Here is a 17,500-nt window from a genome sequence, read left to right on the forward strand (position 1 = left end):
TCTCTATATATATATATATATAGAGATCTCTCTATATATATATATATATATATAGATCTCTCTATATATATATATATATATATAGATCTCTCTATATATATATATATATATAGATCTCTCTATATATATCTCTATATATATAGATCTCTCTATATATAGATCTCTATATATATAGATCTCTCTATATATAGATCTCTATATATATAGATCTCTCTATATATATATATCTATATCTATAGATCTCTCTATATATATATATATATATATCTATATATATATATATATATATATATAGATCTCTCTATATATATATATCTATATCTATATATATATAGATCTCTCTATATATATATATATATATCTATATATATATATATATATATATATATATATATCTATATATATATATATATATATATATATATATATATATATATATATATATATATATATATATATATATATATATATATATATAGATCTCTATATATATATAGATCTCTATATATATATATATATATATATATATATATATATATAGATCTATATATATATAGATCTCTATATATATATATATATATATATAGATCTATCTATATATATATATATATATATATATATATATATATATATATAGATCTATATATATATATATAGATCTATAGATCTATATATATATATATATATATATAGATCTCTATATATATATATATATATATAGATCTCTATATATATATATAGATCTCTATATATATATATATATATATATATATATATATATATATATATATATAGATCTCTATATATATATATATATATAGATCTATATAGATCTATACAGATCTCTATATATATATATATATATATATATATATATATATATATAGATCTATATATATATATATATATATAGATCTATATAGATCTATATAGATCTCTATATATATATATATATATATATATATATATATATAGATCTATATAGATCTATATATAGATCTATATATATATATAGATCTATATATATAGATCTATATATATAGATCTATATAGATCTATATATAGATCTATATATATATATAGATCTATATATATAGATCTATATAGATCTATATATAGATCTATATATATATATAGATCTATATATATAGATCTATATAGATCTATATATAGATCTATATATATAGAGATCTATATAGATCTATATATAGATCTATATATATAGAGATCTATATAGATCTATATATATATCTATATAGATCTATATAGATCTATATATATATATATATATATATATATAGATCTATATATATATAGATCTATATATATATATATATATATATATATATATATATATAGATCTATATATATATATAGAGAGAGAGAGAGATATAGCCGAGTCCTTTCAAACATCCTCAGTCCACACATTTCTCCATAAAGTTTATATTTTCATAAACGGGTGTTTCTTACTGATCTAAGTCACTTGTGTGTGTTGACAGCACCTGGGCCGTGTGGTTCCAGACTGTGTGGAGCTGCAGGAGATGATCTGTGAACTCTGTATGAACAAAAACCCTTTCCTCTGGACCTACGCTGCTCACCTATCAGGTAAACAGTGTGGTTCAGCTCACTTGTCAGGTAAATAGTCTAGTTCGTCTGTCTGTTCTGTTCATGTTTCTGTGTGACGTTCAGTTCCAGGTGCAGCAGTTCAGGTGAAGGAGGAAAGAGATGCAGACGAGTCGAACACAAACCTTCCTATCAAAGAAGAAAAGGTGAGAGGATTAAACTTAAAATTGTACTTTAGTACTTGAGTAAAAATACTTTTTTAGACGTAGATCCAGCCTCTAATTTGTGCTCTCAAAGTGCACCAGATTGATGTTTTAAAGTTGTTTTTTTTTGTGAGGGAACATGGTCCCCCCCCCCCCCTCATACAACACTGATCAATGTGATCGATTAATAACAATCTGTCAGGGTGATGAGGTCATCGAGCCCAGCTGTAAGCGAAGCCGCGAGGAGGTGGAGCCGAGCTGCAGACTGATGGAGCTGCAGACGATTGGTCAGAAAAGAGTCCAATCAGGAGCCGTGTTCTGGCCGTCAGGCTGGCGTTCGAAACTCTGCTCCTGTACCACCTGCAAGGTAAGACTGTCTGGGTTTCTATTGGCTCACATACTGATGATGTCACTGTGATGTCATTTGACCCGTCTGAGTCTTTGTGTACTCAGGAGTGTCTGTCTGAAGCCGGTCTGTCCTTCCTGTTGGACGAGTCGGACACCGTTCTTGCCTACGAGAACAAAGGAAAGACCAACGAGCAGAGACAGCAAAGTCACGACCCTCTGATGTCAGTGCTGGACAACTTGAACCACGTTCAGCAGCTGGAGATCATCCACGGTACACAAAACTACTAGTACTATACTTTAAACTGCCAGTACTACGTATACAGCTACCAGTACTATACACTAAACTACCAGTACTATACACAAAACTGCCAGTACTATACATTAAACTGCCAGTACTATACATTAAACTGCCAGTACGACGTATACAACTACCATAAACTTCAAGTTTATTTGAGTTGTCATTATACATTTTTACATATACATGAAATTTGACCCCTGCATTTAACCCATCCCTAGCATATTGGGAGCAGTGGGCTGCTGAAAAGCACCCGGGGAGCGGTTAGGGGTTCCAGTGTCTTGCTCAGGGACACTTCGGCACAGGACTCGTAGCAGCCGAGGATCGAACCACCGACCTCGCGGTTGCCGGTCTACCCCCTCTCTAGCCACGGCCACCACCAGTACTATACACTAAAAGTACTATACACTAAACTACCAGTACTACATAAACAACTGCCAGTACTTCCAGTGGTGGGCCTTCTCTGCTGGCCTAGACAGAATCACAAAGTTATAGTTATTTTATAATTTAATAATTTTTCATAAATACACTACATGTATTCTAAATATTTTTTCCCATTATCTTATTTTCTCATTGCACAGCTCCTGTCTTCCTCAGTTGCCCTGCTTGAGCTTGTTTTAAGTAGAGCTTTTATCCAATCAGATTTTACCTCTGTGTTGTCTCTAGGTAAAAAAAAATCAGCCCGGAGGCCTTCAGAATTACAAGTGAATTAATTTGCAGTTTAAGTGAATGGGGACGATATTGTTGATTGTCATAGTCTTCAACCAATCAGATGTTTAGTTTGACATGTTGGGCGTATTCTTTGACATGTCAGAGCCTGCTAGCCGGCCTAGCCATACGTCATTAACGTGAGGTGTGATTGGTCAGTGGGCTAGTGTGACTGTTGTGAAACTAGCTAGCAGCGCTTTGTAGTAGTAAGAGTTAAAGAATTTTTTACGTGACATTACATTTGTTGCGTTTTGGTTGGTGTAGATTCTTTTTTTTTTGACCTAGCTTTGTTTTGTTTTTACCACTCAATGGCAGAAGGAGGAGGAGAAACAGATTTTGTGGCGGATTTACTGGCAACGCCTTTCTGGAGAAGGACGTTTGAAGAAAAGCTGGACATCGTATCAAAGGGTCGGCCAACCCCACAGCTAGCTCTGACCCAGCCAGGAAAAGGGTTTGTGCGACACTTTAAGTCCAGCAACTACGAACGGTATTCCTGGCTAACGGGGTCGGAGAACAGTTGTAAATTGTATTGCTGGGAATGCCTTTTATTTGCAACTGAGCGTCTTGGTGTTTGGAGCTACACTGGATTTGCAAACCTGAGTTGCCTGAGCAAGGCAGCAACAAGACACCAAAGCACGGTAGGACACTTACAAGCTACGGTGCTCTTGAAAACTTTTGGGGAGACCCGAGTGGATCTACAACTTGACGAACAATTTCGCAAGGAAACGGAGCTCCACAACGAAAAAGTTAAGAAAAATAGGGAAATACTAAAAAGACTGATTGATTGTGTCATCTTTTTGGGTAAACAGGAGCTCTCATTCAGGGGACACGACGAAAGTAAAGAGTCCACAAATAAGGGAAACTATGTGGAGCTACTTTCCTTTGTGGCCGAGCAAGACACAGACTTACACTACCACCTCTCCACTAATGAAGTGTTTACCGGGACATCAGGCACAATACAGAACGACCTGATCAGTGCTATAGCTGAAGTGATGGGAGAGGAGATCAGACGGGAGATAAATCAAGCGCCCTTTGTCGCTGTTATGGTGGACGAAACCACTGATGTGGGTAATACAGCGCAGCTGGCACTGGTGGTCCGTTATGTGACAGATACCGGCGTCAAGGAAAGGTTTGTCAGATTTGACGATGTTACCGGCAACAAGAGAGCCGATGACATTGCTGCTCTTCTCATCCGATTCCTGAAGGACCACGATTGTCTGGACAAAGTCGTGGCTCAGTGTTTTGATGGAGCAGCGGTCAACGCATCTGGACTTAATGGGGTGCAGGCTAAAGTTAAAGAGAAGGCTCCTCTGGCTTTATTTATACACTGCTATGCCCATTGGCTGAATTCAGTGCTGACTAAAGGGGTCTCAAAGCTGAGAGAATGTAGAATATTTTTTTCACAGCTCAATGGCCTCGCTGTGTTTTTCTCCAGGTCCCCAAAGTGCTCACAGCTGCTCAAGGACATCTGCCAGCGGCGTCTTCCTCGTGTGGCACCAACACACTGGCATTATAGCTCCAGACTGGTCAACACAGTGTTTGAAAAGAGAGCCGCCCTGCAGGAGCTTTGTCAGCACGTTTTAGAGCACCATGACGAGTACGACGAGGAATCTGTGCGCTGTGCTGACTCGTACAAAGCCCATCTGGAGAACTTTGAGTTTTGTTTTTTGCTGTCCACTTTCCACAGGATTTTTGAGTATTCGGATGTGCTGTTTGGAGTACTACAGAACAGAAAACTGGACGTACAATTCTGTCTGAAAAGAGTGGATGAGTTTTGTGACACTATTGAGAGAGAAAAGGGACTGTTTGCTGACACCTTTGAGGCCACTGTGTGTGAAACAGGTGCTCCGAGTGCACAAAGAGGCCAAACGGAGGGAGACATTCGTCTTCAGTACCAGAAACTCCACAGCGATATCTTGGACAACATTGTTGTCCAGATACGAAATCGATTCAAAGACCACGAGAAATTAATGTTTCTCTCCCTCCTTGACCCCCAGCAGTTTCGGGCATATCAGAAGAAGTTCCCGGATTCGGTCTTCTCCGGCCTAACGCAGAGTCACGGATCTCTGTTTGATGATCTGACACGGCTGAAAACAGAACTGACTGTCATGTACGCCATGGCTGACTTTGAAGGTAAAAGCCCTGATGACCTACTGGCTTTCCTTCAGCAGAACGATCTGGTGGAGAGCATGCGTCAACTTTACGCACTGGCATGTTTGGCGGTGACGATCCCGATATCGACTGCCTCTGTCGAGCGGACATTTTCAGCCCTCAAACGCATCGAAACATATTCCAGAAGTACAACTGGGGAGGCTCGACTCTCATCACTGGCGTCCATGGCCATCGAGAAGGACTTCTTACTGGAACTGAAGCGCACCGATAAACTGTACAACCGTGTCATTGAACTCTTTGTTAACAAAGGAAGGAGGATGGACTTTGTCTATAAATAGTGAACAGCAGCTTTGTATTTGCTTTGTTGTCATTTAAATAAACGTGACTGGTTCTTGTGAGTTTGTTCTTGTCATTGTGTTAATTACATTGATTTTGACTATATGCATTACCTGTTAATGAAGATAGTGACAGACCTGCATCCTTTATAGTTTTGCACGTATTCATGTATCTGCACAGTTAGTGTATTTGTAGGTGTTGAGCTTCATGTAACATTTTATTTCACTTGTCAAATGTTGCAGTGTTATGTGAATATGAGGTTTTTAAACAAAACAAATAATAACTGTACTACACATAACGACCAGTACTACCCGCACGACGACCAGTGCTACTCATGAAACAAGTCCCATCTGTCGACATGTCTTTCAGGGTACAATGACATGAAAACTGAACTGAAGGACTTCCTGCAGAGATTCGCAGAAGAAGGAAAGGTGAGTTTAGGACTCTAGAAGCCTAAAGTTTAGGTTAAGAACTTGCATCGATATGAAGTGAAAGGTAATTAGTCACATTCGCTATATTTCATCTGACACCATGTTTAAGATGAAGGAATCTCCTGGAAACTAGTCAGACATCCAAAGTCTAGTGAGGTGGTCATGTGACTGTTCTCTGATAGGTTGTGACTCATGATGTCATGTGACTGTTCTCTGATAGGTTGTGACTCATGATGTCATGTGACTGTTCTCTGATAGGTTGTGACTCCTCATGATGTCATGTGACTGTTCTCTGATAGGTTGTGACTCCTCATGATGTCATGTGACTGTTCTCTGATAGGTTGTGACTCCTCATGATGTCATGTGACTGTTCTCTGATAGGTTGTGACTCATGTCATGTGACTGTTCTCTGATAGGTTGTGACTCCTCATGATGTCATGTGACTGTTCTCTGATAGGTTGTGACTCCTCATGATGTCATGTGGCTGTTCTCTGATAGGTTGTGACTCCTCATGATGTCATGTGACTGTTCTCTGATAGGTTGTGACTCCTGATGACATCCGTCAGTTCTTCGAGCAGCAGAGTCGAAAGAGACGGCGAGATGATGCCGGATGCTTCTACCCGAACTAAAGACCTTTAAACCTTTTGTTTTCTCAGTTTTCTATCTTCAGGTTACTTAGAAGCTGACTTCCTGTTTTTAATGTATGTTTCAGTGGTCACCAACATTATTGTCTCTGTTTCCTTTTTAATGAAAACTAATAAAACTGAGCTGAACAATGACTCAGAGTCGTCATAATTCAAGATCAATCAACAGTACTGATTGATCAGTGATGATGTCACATGAAGGAAATCAAATAAAAAAACAAAAAATTCATGAAATTAAATGAGATTATTTTAGTTTTAAACAGTAACTGTCAGATATATAGAATCCTTTCATTGTGTATATAATATATTATGTTTATACTAGTGCTGGGCAAGTTAACGCGTTAACGCATTCATTAATTAACGCCGACAATTATTTTATCGCGCGTTAACGCATTTTTTAAATTTATTATAATATCTTTTTCTTTTTTCTTTTTTGAAAGTCAAGAGACAATACATATACATAACAAGAGGATGACAAGAACAGTGGGATAAAAGCCAGCAAACATCCTATAGTCAGTCATTTTAGTGCACCTATATGCTGAAATTCACGGTAAACGCATTTAAACGGCACAGATCTGGAGCGAGCGAAGGACTTTGAAAGTTAGCGGAAAGATTAACGTGAGACAACATCCGGTTTTCAGAATAAGATGCCAACAAAGTATGAATTATATTCACATTAAGTATAAAACATGCTACCTGCATCTCGTGAACCAAATGTTATTGCCCTTTTGTTCATATAGCAGTACTTTTAAAATAAAAGTGTGCAATACACTACTTTTGAATTCATTATTAAACTTTGCCATAACAATGCGATTAATCGCAAAAAATCCATGCGATTAATCGTGATTAAATATTTGAATCGTTGCCCAGCACTAGTTTATACGTTATGTATATATGTTATATATACAGAACCTCCATTGGCTCCTTGTCCCACAACGGATCGAATACAAAGTCCTTCTCCTCACTCACAAAGCCCTCCATAATCAGGCCCCCTCCTACCTCACCGACCTGCTTCACCACCACACTCCATCCCGTCGGCTCCTCTGATGCCAACCTCTTGTCCCTTCCACTCAGGACCAAGCACCGGACATGGAGTGACAGAGCCTTCTCCATATCTGCCCCCTCCCTCTGGAACTCTCTCCAAACACATCCGAGACTGCACTGACCTCTCCATGTTCAAAACCCACCTTTTCAAAACTGCTTTTAATGTGTGGCCATTATTGTGTGTTTTATGTTCTTAGTGTATTGCTTTTATATATGATGATTTTAATGTAAAGTGTCTTTGAGTACTCCGAAAAGTGCTCTATAAATAAAATATATTATTATATATAATTAATAGGGTTAGGTTTGGGTGGGGACGTGGCCTCCTGGTGGAGGTCACGGGCACAAGGGGAACATTAGTCTAAAGATCTTTGGGTATTGGGAGTACATGGCAGCATATATTTGCTTAAAATCCCCCTATAATTTACATTATAGTCATTTAGCAGACGCTTTTATCCAAAGCAACTTACAATTCAGATTCTAGATGGATGAGGCGGCGGGGCCAAGTCACGCGGAGGTAGATGTGGCAGAGAAGTCGGGTGGTGTGAAGCGAGCTGCACGCCCAACGTCCAGCCAGGCATCCTTGAAAGCACTCCTCGGGCAGCAGGGCAGGTCCTGTAAGTCGGGGGAAATTCCACTTCCAAAGGAGATAAGTAAGGACCGCGGTAACTTGTGTCTGTGTGTGGTGTTCAAACATGTTAAATTAAACCATCATTTCTGATTATACTCACTCACTCACAGGTCGGTATTTGGACCAATACACCAAACTGCACGGGGGGAGGCATGGCAGCAGCAAGAATAAAGAGAACGCGTACTCCAAACTGAGCCGGATAAAAACCTTCATCTTCTACCTTGCGTACGGAGAGGCGATGCTGTGGGACTGGTGCTTCCTGGACAACGTCGATGGCATAATGAGGTGAGGTTTCAAAGCCCAGACTTGGAGGTGCATGTTCTGGGAGGGGTGAAAGCGGAGGAGATGCAGCCTCCTGGTGATCGATGCCGATTTTGAGGCCCTGTGTTGGGGGCCCAGACTCCCACTGTATCTGTGCTACATTGTGGTGCTTCTGTCTCTGCAGCTATGCGGATCACCTCGGAGAAGTTGGCATGCAGGTCACCACGGCCAGCTGTTACCTGCAAAACATTTACCACTTCGTGCAGTACTTGAAGGAGGCCCCACCCAAGGGCAGCAGACTGACCATGGGCACGACAATTGTGCGAGCTGTGAAAGCCAGCCTCGAGAATTTGAATAAGCCCGTGTTGCTCCACCGGATGAAGGTGAAGGATACGAAGATGTCGCAGCTTCTCCCGAAAAGAAGCCTGCGCGTGTGTCAGGCTAAGGCGAAAGCCAGGATCCCGCTGATACTGGGTAAGCCAGTAGGACCATCTGCACCTGACTAACACCCGTCTCTTTCCAAGCCGCTAACCGTCCCTTTTTCTCTCCCCCCCTGTCCTCTGCAGACGAAATGGAGGCCGTGGGTTGCGTCCCTTCTCTCCGCTACACCTTTTACGGGTTTTTCTCCGTGTTTGTGGCCTCTGTCTATGGCCACAGACCCGGCGTGCTGACGAATATGACCATAGATGAGGTCATGGATGCGTCTGAGAAAAGAACCGACAAGGACGCAGGCTTCGTCATTGCTGTAAGTACCGGGGCTGCACTCGCTCTAAAGTTAGCCTGCAATCTGTGTGCTGCGTTTCAAATGTTTGATGGCTTTTGCCGGCTGTGTATTGCAGGTCAGAGACCACAAGACAAACCGCGATTTTGGCCCCGCTCAAGTGTTCCTCCACCCGGACAAGTTCAGCTGGTTGGAGAGATGGATGCGGCTTCGCAAAGGACCTCAAGCCGCAGAATAACCTGTTGCTGACCACGTCGGGGAAGGGCCCCGTTAAAAATCTTGTCCATCACATGCAGACGTCCTGGGCCGAGATGGGTCTGCCCGGCCGGCCCACCTTCATCGATATAAGGACCGCAGTGTCTGCATATGTGAGTTTCTTTTGTCTGTCAGTCAGTCGACCTCCCACTGGTGCTTTGTTACAATACATCGGCTTTCCTAACATTTGGTGTCCTCTGCTCTACTGTTTCCAGGCAAAGAAGTGCCACGGATCCGGGGTGAGGAAGCAGATCACGGACTTCATGTGCCACAATACAGACACAGCCGACCGGTTCTATGCTCTCTCGCTGGACAGCAGACGGTCCGCAAATGTGAGGAAAGAATTCAAGTCGGCGGTCCAGTCGTCGTCTCCCTCTAAATCCGACTCCTCCACTGGCTCGGACTCACCGACGACCTCCGCTGCCCGGGGGAAACCGTCTCGTAAAAGAGCAGCCAGAAGCACCTATAAATAAATCGTTTTTTTTGAACATGTATATCACTCTCCTCGTTCTTATTCACTTGCATGCATGGGTGCATTGTTCTGGGTGTAAATGTGATGGGACATAGCCTCCTGGAGGTATAGGAGCAAAGGGGACCTCAAAAAAACGACAGAGTATGAAGATTTCCCGACGTTTTTCAAACACGGTTTGCCGGGGCTGTGGGTGTCCGTTTATTGTTCTGCCTAGATGGGTGGTTAGAGGACGTCGGGGCCGACAATTCGGCATAAGTGTCCCGTCGGTGCGTTATGTATTCGCGGAGATATGGACCGCGCAATGTGGCTACTGCGACCTACTTTGCGTACATCGTGCCTCGGCTGTGAGTGTCCGATTCTGGATCCTCCTCCACAGGTCTTTAGAGGTGGACGTGGTCTACAATTCGGCGTAGGGGACGAGTCTGTGCGTGGTGTATTCGCGGAGATATGGACCGCGCAAAACGGCGATTTCGTTTAAGGAAACAGTTTTGGCGCTCGTCTTTCGCTGTGATTTTGTCAGAGTATGAAGATCGCCCGGCGCTTTTCAAATACGCGCTGCCTCGGCTGTGGGTGTCCGTTTATTGTTCTGCCTAGATGGGTGGTTAGGGTTAGGTTTGTTAAGGAGCGTGGCCCTCCTAAGAGGGCCGCGAGGGGCACTGGCACAAGGGGGCTGTCCTTTAAAAAGGCTTTAATAAAAACCCGAAGGATAAGAAGCAATACAAACAATTTTATTAAAACCAGCCTGGCAGCAGAGCAACCGCCACCGGGACAGGCGGAGAGGAAATGTTAAAAGGGGAATTAAAAAGCGGACAAACATGGGGACAAAGGAATACAAAACACAATCATACACAACTCCCCAATGAATATATAAATAAAATGTATAAATAAATTCATTTTATATAAAAAGATAAATTAACATATAAAATGTATATACACAAACACCACCTCTAAAACTTTAAAAAGATGGGTTAGGGTTAGGGGGTTAGGGTTAGGTTTAGGTAAAAACGTGACCACCTGATGGAGGTCACGGGGGGCACGGGCACAAGGGGAATATTTGTCTAAAAAGATCTAAAGTGTTCTTTTAAAACCGCATAGATATGCTAAAAAATCCCCCATAACAAACAACCTTCGAAAAGAATCAGTTAAAAATGGGTAAAAGGTTTAAAAAGACATCAGAGCAGAGGCAAGACAGGCAACGGGAGTCGACCATTAAAAGAAACTCCAGGGTCTCCAAGGTCCGTCCCCCGGTGTGGGTTCCTATAAAATTCATAAAACGGCCAAACAAGGGGATAAAGGTATAAAAGCAAAGCCGCACACAGTGTTTCCTTAATAAATATGTAAATAAACATAAAAAAGATATAAATAACTAGAATATATAACAAATATAAAAAAGGATAAATAAACATATCGTATAAATATACAAACACACACACACACCCCACATCTAAAACTTTAAAAAATAAATAAATAAGTGCTTTAAAAAGTAAAACCATTCAAAAGTGAGGCAAGGTAAGGAAACACTGGGTTAAAAGGATAAGTGCCATAAAAAGGTGTAAGACTTTGCCCAATGACCTCTTCCCCCATCAGCCGTTAAGACGAAGGGAGAACAAAAACGGGGGGGGGGGGGGGGAAAGAGAAAGTTTTTTAGAAAAAGTCGGGAGTCCAAAGTGGGCCTCGTCTGCCTGTAGAGTTAAAATAGATAAATTTATCAATAAGATTAAAAGACAAGATAAATATATTTATAAATAACACATAATCAATAATTTAGGATAAAAGCATGCATAATATATTAAAACCACACATAAAAGATAAATGTAAATAATTTAGGATAAAGGCATCCATAATATATTAAAACCACATATAAAAGATAAATATATAAAAATAGATAAATAAATAAAATGAATAAATAAATAAAAAAATAAAAAAATACAAAGGAAACATGTATATAAGGAAAATGCCATGGATACTGGGGGGTGGGGGAAAGGGAAGAGGGAAGAAGTTGAGGTATGGCAGACGAGGCTCCTGGATGAAAAGGAGGGGGGGAAAAAAAAGGAGGGTAGGGGTGGGACCATGGAGAACCGGAGCTGGTTTATTACTTAAAAGAGGTAAAAAAGCCGGTTAAAAGAGTTGGACACAATTAATATTTCTCATTGAGACCATCAGGTTCTATTGTTTTGAGTCTGTGTATCCATTTCCTCTCCGCTGCCCGCCGCTGCGCCACACTCCAATGTCTGTTGCTCTCAAGGCCCAAGCTTTGTACCCTGTGCGAGCCATGGAGTTTAAAATGTGTGTACAGGACGCTCGTGCCATTGCCACTGTTGATCATGTACATATGCTGTTTGATTCTAAGACGTAACTCGTTGCCTGGGTTAGGGTTAGGGTTAGGGTTAGGTTTGTTGAGGAGCATGGCCCTGCTAAGAGGGCCGCGAGGGGCACTGGCACAAGGGGGCTGTCCTTTAAAAAGGCTTTAATACAAACCCTGATGATAAAAGACAAAAAAAACACTTTTATTAAAAACAGCCTGGCAGCAGAGCAACCACCAGCGGGACAGGAGGAGAGGAAATGTTAAAAAAGGGGGAAGGGGAATTAAAAAGCAGGCAAACATGGGGACAAAGGGATAAAAAACACAATCACACACAACAACTCCCCAATGAATATATAAATATATATAAGATGTATAAATAAATTCATTTTATATAAAAAGATAAATTATAAAATGTATATACACAAATCCCACCTCTAAAACTTTAAAAAGATAAATAAATAAGTGCTTTTTAAAAAAAAAGGGGGAAAAAAAGATAAATTAACATAATAAATGTATATACACACACACACACACACCACCTCTAAAACTTTAAAAATATAAATAAATAGATAAGTGCTTAAAAAATAAACATAAAGTGAGATAATGTGTAAAATTATGTCCGATAACCTCCTCCCACATCCGCCGCTGGATCGGGAGTAAAAAGTGGGCCTCGTCTGCCTGTGGGGAGAGGGGAAGACATAGGGTGTGTCTCCACCAGGGGAAAGTTAAAATAGATAAATAAATTTAAAAGATAAGATAAATAAAAATAAAAATAAATAATTTAACAATAATATACAATTAAAATAGTTAAAAAGGTGAATAAGATCATGCATAATATATTAAAACCACACGTGAGACAAATATAAATATATTAACAAATAAATAAATAAATAAATACACACGTATATAAAGGAAATCCCATGGTGGAGATATAATGGGGGGGGGGGGGGGGTTTGAGACAAAGGCAAGGCAGGCGAGGCTCCAATAAAAACAGACTGGGAGTTAATATTTTTCATTAAGCCCGTGCGGGTCTATAGTTCCCAGTCTGTGGATCCATTTCCTCTCCGCTGCTTGCCGCTGCGCCCTGCTCCACTGCCCGCTGCTCTCCAGGCCCACACTCTGGAGACCGTGTGAGCCATGGAGTTTAAAATGTGCATATAGGACGCTCGTACCATTCCCACTATTGATCATGTACAAGTGCTGTTTGACTCTAAGGTGCAACTCATTCTTTGTCTCCCCCACGTATAGTTTGTGGCAGGCCCTGCATCTGAGAGCATAAACTACATTAGAGGCTGTGGATGGCAGGGCCTGCCCCAAGTTAAAACCGAGTCTGCTCTGGGGGTTAAAAACGTGGGCGAGACGCATAAAACCGATCTCCGAACCTCGAAGCGCCTCCCTCCTGGTCCCTTGCTTGTTAAGGTCAGTGTGGACCAGGATGTCTTTAAGATTTTTATTTCTACGAAAGGCGGAGATCACACGGCTGTCCTCCAGGGCGGCACAGTGTTCCCTCGTCCCCTCAAAATTGCTTTTGATGTTTTTCAGCAGGTTGTGGGTAGCATTAGAGAATGTTAAAATCAAGGGGACGAGGGTTAGGGTTAGGTTTAGGTAAAAACGTGACCACCTGATGGAGGTCACGGGGGGCACGGGCACAAGGGTTAGGTTAGGTAAGGAGCGTGGCCCTCCTAAGAGGGCCACGAGGGGCACTGGCACAAGGGTTAGGGTTAGGGTTAGGTGAGGGGAAAAAGGTTTATCTGCCTACCATGAAGGCAAGCAGAGAGCACGGGCACACAAGGTCCATCCTGTTCCCTCTTCCGTCTCCAAATACATGACTGTTTGTTTTTATTCCACTTCATTCTAGGTTGCTGGACAACATTTTCATTTTTAATTCCAGCATCCATCCGCGGATAACCCCAACCCAGACTCCGGTCCTGAAATCAGGTTTGTTTTGTATTTCCCGAAGGTGAGTTTTTTATTTTGCAGATATATACATTTGGTTTTTTTATGTGAAAAAATGTTCTGTTTGTCCCATCCAACAGTCTAAAATCTCTAGGGCCGTCCTCTTTGTCCAGTACTCTGGGTGATCCGACCGTACCCTAAAGAGTTGTTCCTCCACACCCTCCAACACGCTAAAAGATTCTTCCAAGAAGATGTTTGTTTGCGCTATTAGGTGTTTTGCTGGTGACGGGAGCTGTGATGAGAACTGGATCAGTGGTACACAGATTTTGGCCTGGGGAAAGGCCCTGCCCGCCACTGCCATCAATTGGTGGAATTGTTTTTTAATAGTTTTAAACAAATTCCCTCTCAGGCAGTTGTTCAGGCCAATCGAGAGCAAAACCATCCGGACCGTGGGGCAAGGGTCCAATTTATCAAGAATTCCCTTCATATGGTGTATTTGGGCCCCAGGGAAACTGTCCACCTGCACCAGTGCATCTCCCCACCCTGGTATCTCTGCCAAATTCTCATCCCCCAACACCAGCACAGGTTGTTCCACCGTCAGAGACCAGTTCGCAATTTTCCGATAAAAATTGGCATGCAGGGTCGGTCTCTGAGGGGAACCATCACAGAGGTCCAACAGGTATGATAGGGAGCCAGATGGATCATCCCCTGATAGGGTGGAATCCTCAAGGGGGTGATCCAATCCCAGATCCCCATCCGTCAGAATCCTCTCCTCCCTAGGTGGGCTCGGTGAAAGGTCATCCAGTGACCCCAGGCAAGGGGTGGGATGAATACCCAGTGCCACACTGCTAGCCCCAGGGCTCGATGGCTTGGAAGGACTCCCCCTAATCCGCGCTAAGACAACGCTAGGACCAATCTCATCCAAGGTAGGGGAAGGGGATTGGGGAAGGAGGTTGGGTTTCGGGTTAGGCTGAGGATAGGGGTAGGAATTGGGGTTAAGGTTAGGGTAAAGGTTGGGGTCAGGGTTAAGGTTAGGGCTAGGGCATGGGGTAAGGTTAGGATTGTGGCTGGAATAGGAATTGGGGTTAGGACTGGGGTTAAGGTTAGGACTTGGGTGAGAATTGGATCCGAGATCGGAGTCCGGCCCAAAGATGGTGTTATGGACCAAGCTAGAGGGAGCCCGTGCCCCACCTCCCACCAACGATATCAAGGCAGCAATGGACGAGGTTTTTAGTCGTTTCTTATACCTAGTTTTACCATAGGCAATCGCTCTGTCCAATGCTGCCTGATCCACAGGGGGCAGGTCCTGCAGGCCCACTGCTATCACTTGATCGTAGTGGTGCTTAAGAATATTCATGTTCGCTCGCATCCACTCGTCTGTGTTCAGTTTGACTTTTGCAGTGGTTAGGGTTAGGGTTAGGGTTAGGGTTAGGGGTTAGGGTTAGGGTTAGGTAAAGGGAAAATAGGTTTCTGCCCACCGAGAAGGCAGGCAGAGAGCACGGGCACACAAGGCTTGTCCTGTTTCCTCTGCTGACTCCCAATAGGTGACTCCCCTATTTTTTTGTGTGTTCCACCTTGTTTTTAGAGCGCTGGACAGTATTTTAATTTTGGATTCCAGCGTCTATCTGTGGATGACCCCACCCCAAACTCCGGTCCTGAGATCAGGTTTGTTTCATGTTTCCCCACAGGTGAGTATTTTTTTATTTTTTTATATATATTTTGCAGATATATACATTTGTTTTTTTATGTGAAAAAGTGTTCTGATTGTCCCATCCAACAGTCTAAAATCTCTAGGGCCGTCCTCTTTGTCCAGTACTCTGGGTGATCCGACCGTACCCTAAAGAGTTGTTCCTCCACACCCTCCAACACGCTAAAAGATTCTTCCAAGAAGATGTTTGTTTGTGCTATTAGGTGTTTTGCCTGCAACGGGAGCTGTGGTGAAAATTGGATCAGTGGTACACAGATTTTGGCCTGGGGAAAAGCTCTGCCCGCCACTGCCATCAATTGGTGGAATTGTTTTTTGATGGTTTTAAACAAATTCCCTCTCAGGCAGTTGTTCAAGCCAATCGAGAGCAAAACCATCCGGACAGTGGGGCAAGGGTCCAATTTATCCAGAATTCCCTTCATATGATGTATTTGGGCCCCAGGGAAACTGTCCACCTGCACCAGTGCATCTCCCCACCCTGGTATCTCTGCCAAATTTTCATCTCCCAACACCAGCACAGGTTGTTCCACCGTCAGAGACCAGTTTGCAATTTTCCGATATAAATTGGCATGCAGGGTCGGTCTCTGAGGGGAACCATCACAGAGGTCCAACAGGTATGATAGGGAGCCAGATGGATCATCCCCTGATAGGGTGGAATCCTCAAGGGGGTGATCCAATCCCAGATCCCCATCCGTCAGAATCCTCTCCTCCCTCGGTGGGCTCGGTGAAAGGTCATCCAGTGGCCCCAGGCAAGGGGTGGGATGAATACCCAGTGCCACACTGCTAGCTCCAGGGCTCGATGGCTTGGGAGGACTCCCCCTACTCTGCGCTATGGCCACGCTAGGACCAATCTCATCCAAGGTGAGGGAAGGGGATTGGGGAAGGAGGTTGGGTTTCGGGTTAGGCTGAGGATCGGGGTAGGAATTGGGGTTAAGGTTAGGGCTAAGGTATGGGGTAAGGTTAGGGTTGTGGTTGGGATAGGAGTTGGGGTTAGGACTGGGGTTAAGGTTAGGACTTGGGTGAGAATTGGATCCGAGATCGGGGTCCGGCCCAAAGGTGGTGTTATGGACCAAGCCAGGGGGAGCCCGTGTCCCACCACCCACCAACGATATCAAGGCAGCAATGGACGAGGCTTTTAGTCGTTTCTTATACCTAGTTTTACCATAGGCAATCGCTCTGTCCAATGCCACCTGATCCACAGGGGGCAGGTCCTGCAGGGTTAGGGTTAGGGTTAGGGTTAGGTGAGGGGAAAAAGGTTTATCTGCCTACCAAAGAGGCAAGCAGAGAGCACGGGCACACAAGGTCCATCCTGTTCCCTCTTCCGCCTCCAAATACATGACTGTTTTGTTTTTATTCTTATTCCACTTCATTATAGGTTGCTGGACAGCATTTTCATTTTTAATTCCAGCGTCCATCCGCGGATAACCCCAACCCAGACTCCGGTCCTGAAATCAGGTTTGTTTTGCGTTTTCCCGAAGGTGAGTATTTTATTATTTTGCAGGTATATACATTTGGTGTTTTATGTGAAAAAATGTTCTGTTTGTCCCATCCAACAGTCTAAAATCTCTAGGGC

The 17,500-nt window shown here is 42.6% G+C and overlaps 2 protein-coding genes across 4 annotated transcripts in view; both read left to right on the forward strand.

The window, feature by feature from the left end:
- The window catches only part of ubr7 (ubiquitin protein ligase E3 component n-recognin 7), a 17,268-nt gene extending 10,493 nt beyond the window's left edge, over nt 1–6,775 (forward strand). For 2 of the 3 annotated variants that reach the window (XM_076112104.1, XM_076112102.1), the window contains exons 7-11: nt 1,500–1,605; nt 1,690–1,769; nt 1,969–2,133; nt 2,220–2,385; nt 3,433–5,627. In XM_076112104.1, coding sequence (XP_075968219.1) covers nt 1,500–1,605; nt 1,690–1,769; nt 1,969–2,133; nt 2,220–2,385; nt 3,433–5,567 — 2,652 coding nt within the window. In that variant the 3' untranslated portion in view covers nt 5,568–5,627. Of the gene's footprint in view, nt 1–1,499; nt 1,606–1,689; nt 1,770–1,968; nt 2,134–2,219; nt 2,386–3,432; nt 5,628–5,934; nt 5,997–6,535 lie in introns of those variants that run through there. The other variant, XM_076112105.1, reaches the window with a different exon arrangement.
- A 149-nt stretch (nt 6,776–6,924) lies between these two features.
- On the forward strand, nt 6,925–10,043 carry LOC142971548 (uncharacterized). Its single transcript, XM_076112106.1, has 6 exons — nt 6,925–8,334; nt 8,423–8,597; nt 8,758–9,047; nt 9,140–9,318; nt 9,413–9,662; nt 9,765–10,043. Exons 1-5 carry the CDS (start codon nt 8,166–8,168, stop codon nt 9,530–9,532), a joined length of 933 nt encoding a protein of 310 aa, XP_075968221.1. The 5' UTR covers nt 6,925–8,165; the 3' UTR covers nt 9,533–9,662; nt 9,765–10,043.
- Nucleotides 10,044–17,500: the final 7,457 nt, after the last annotated feature.

The sequence above is a fragment of the Anarhichas minor genome, unplaced genomic scaffold (assembly GCF_050575085.1).
Source record: "Anarhichas minor isolate MPS153535 unplaced genomic scaffold, ASM5057508v1 ptg000047l, whole genome shotgun sequence".
Taxonomy (NCBI): domain Eukaryota; kingdom Metazoa; phylum Chordata; class Actinopteri; order Perciformes; family Anarhichadidae; genus Anarhichas; species Anarhichas minor.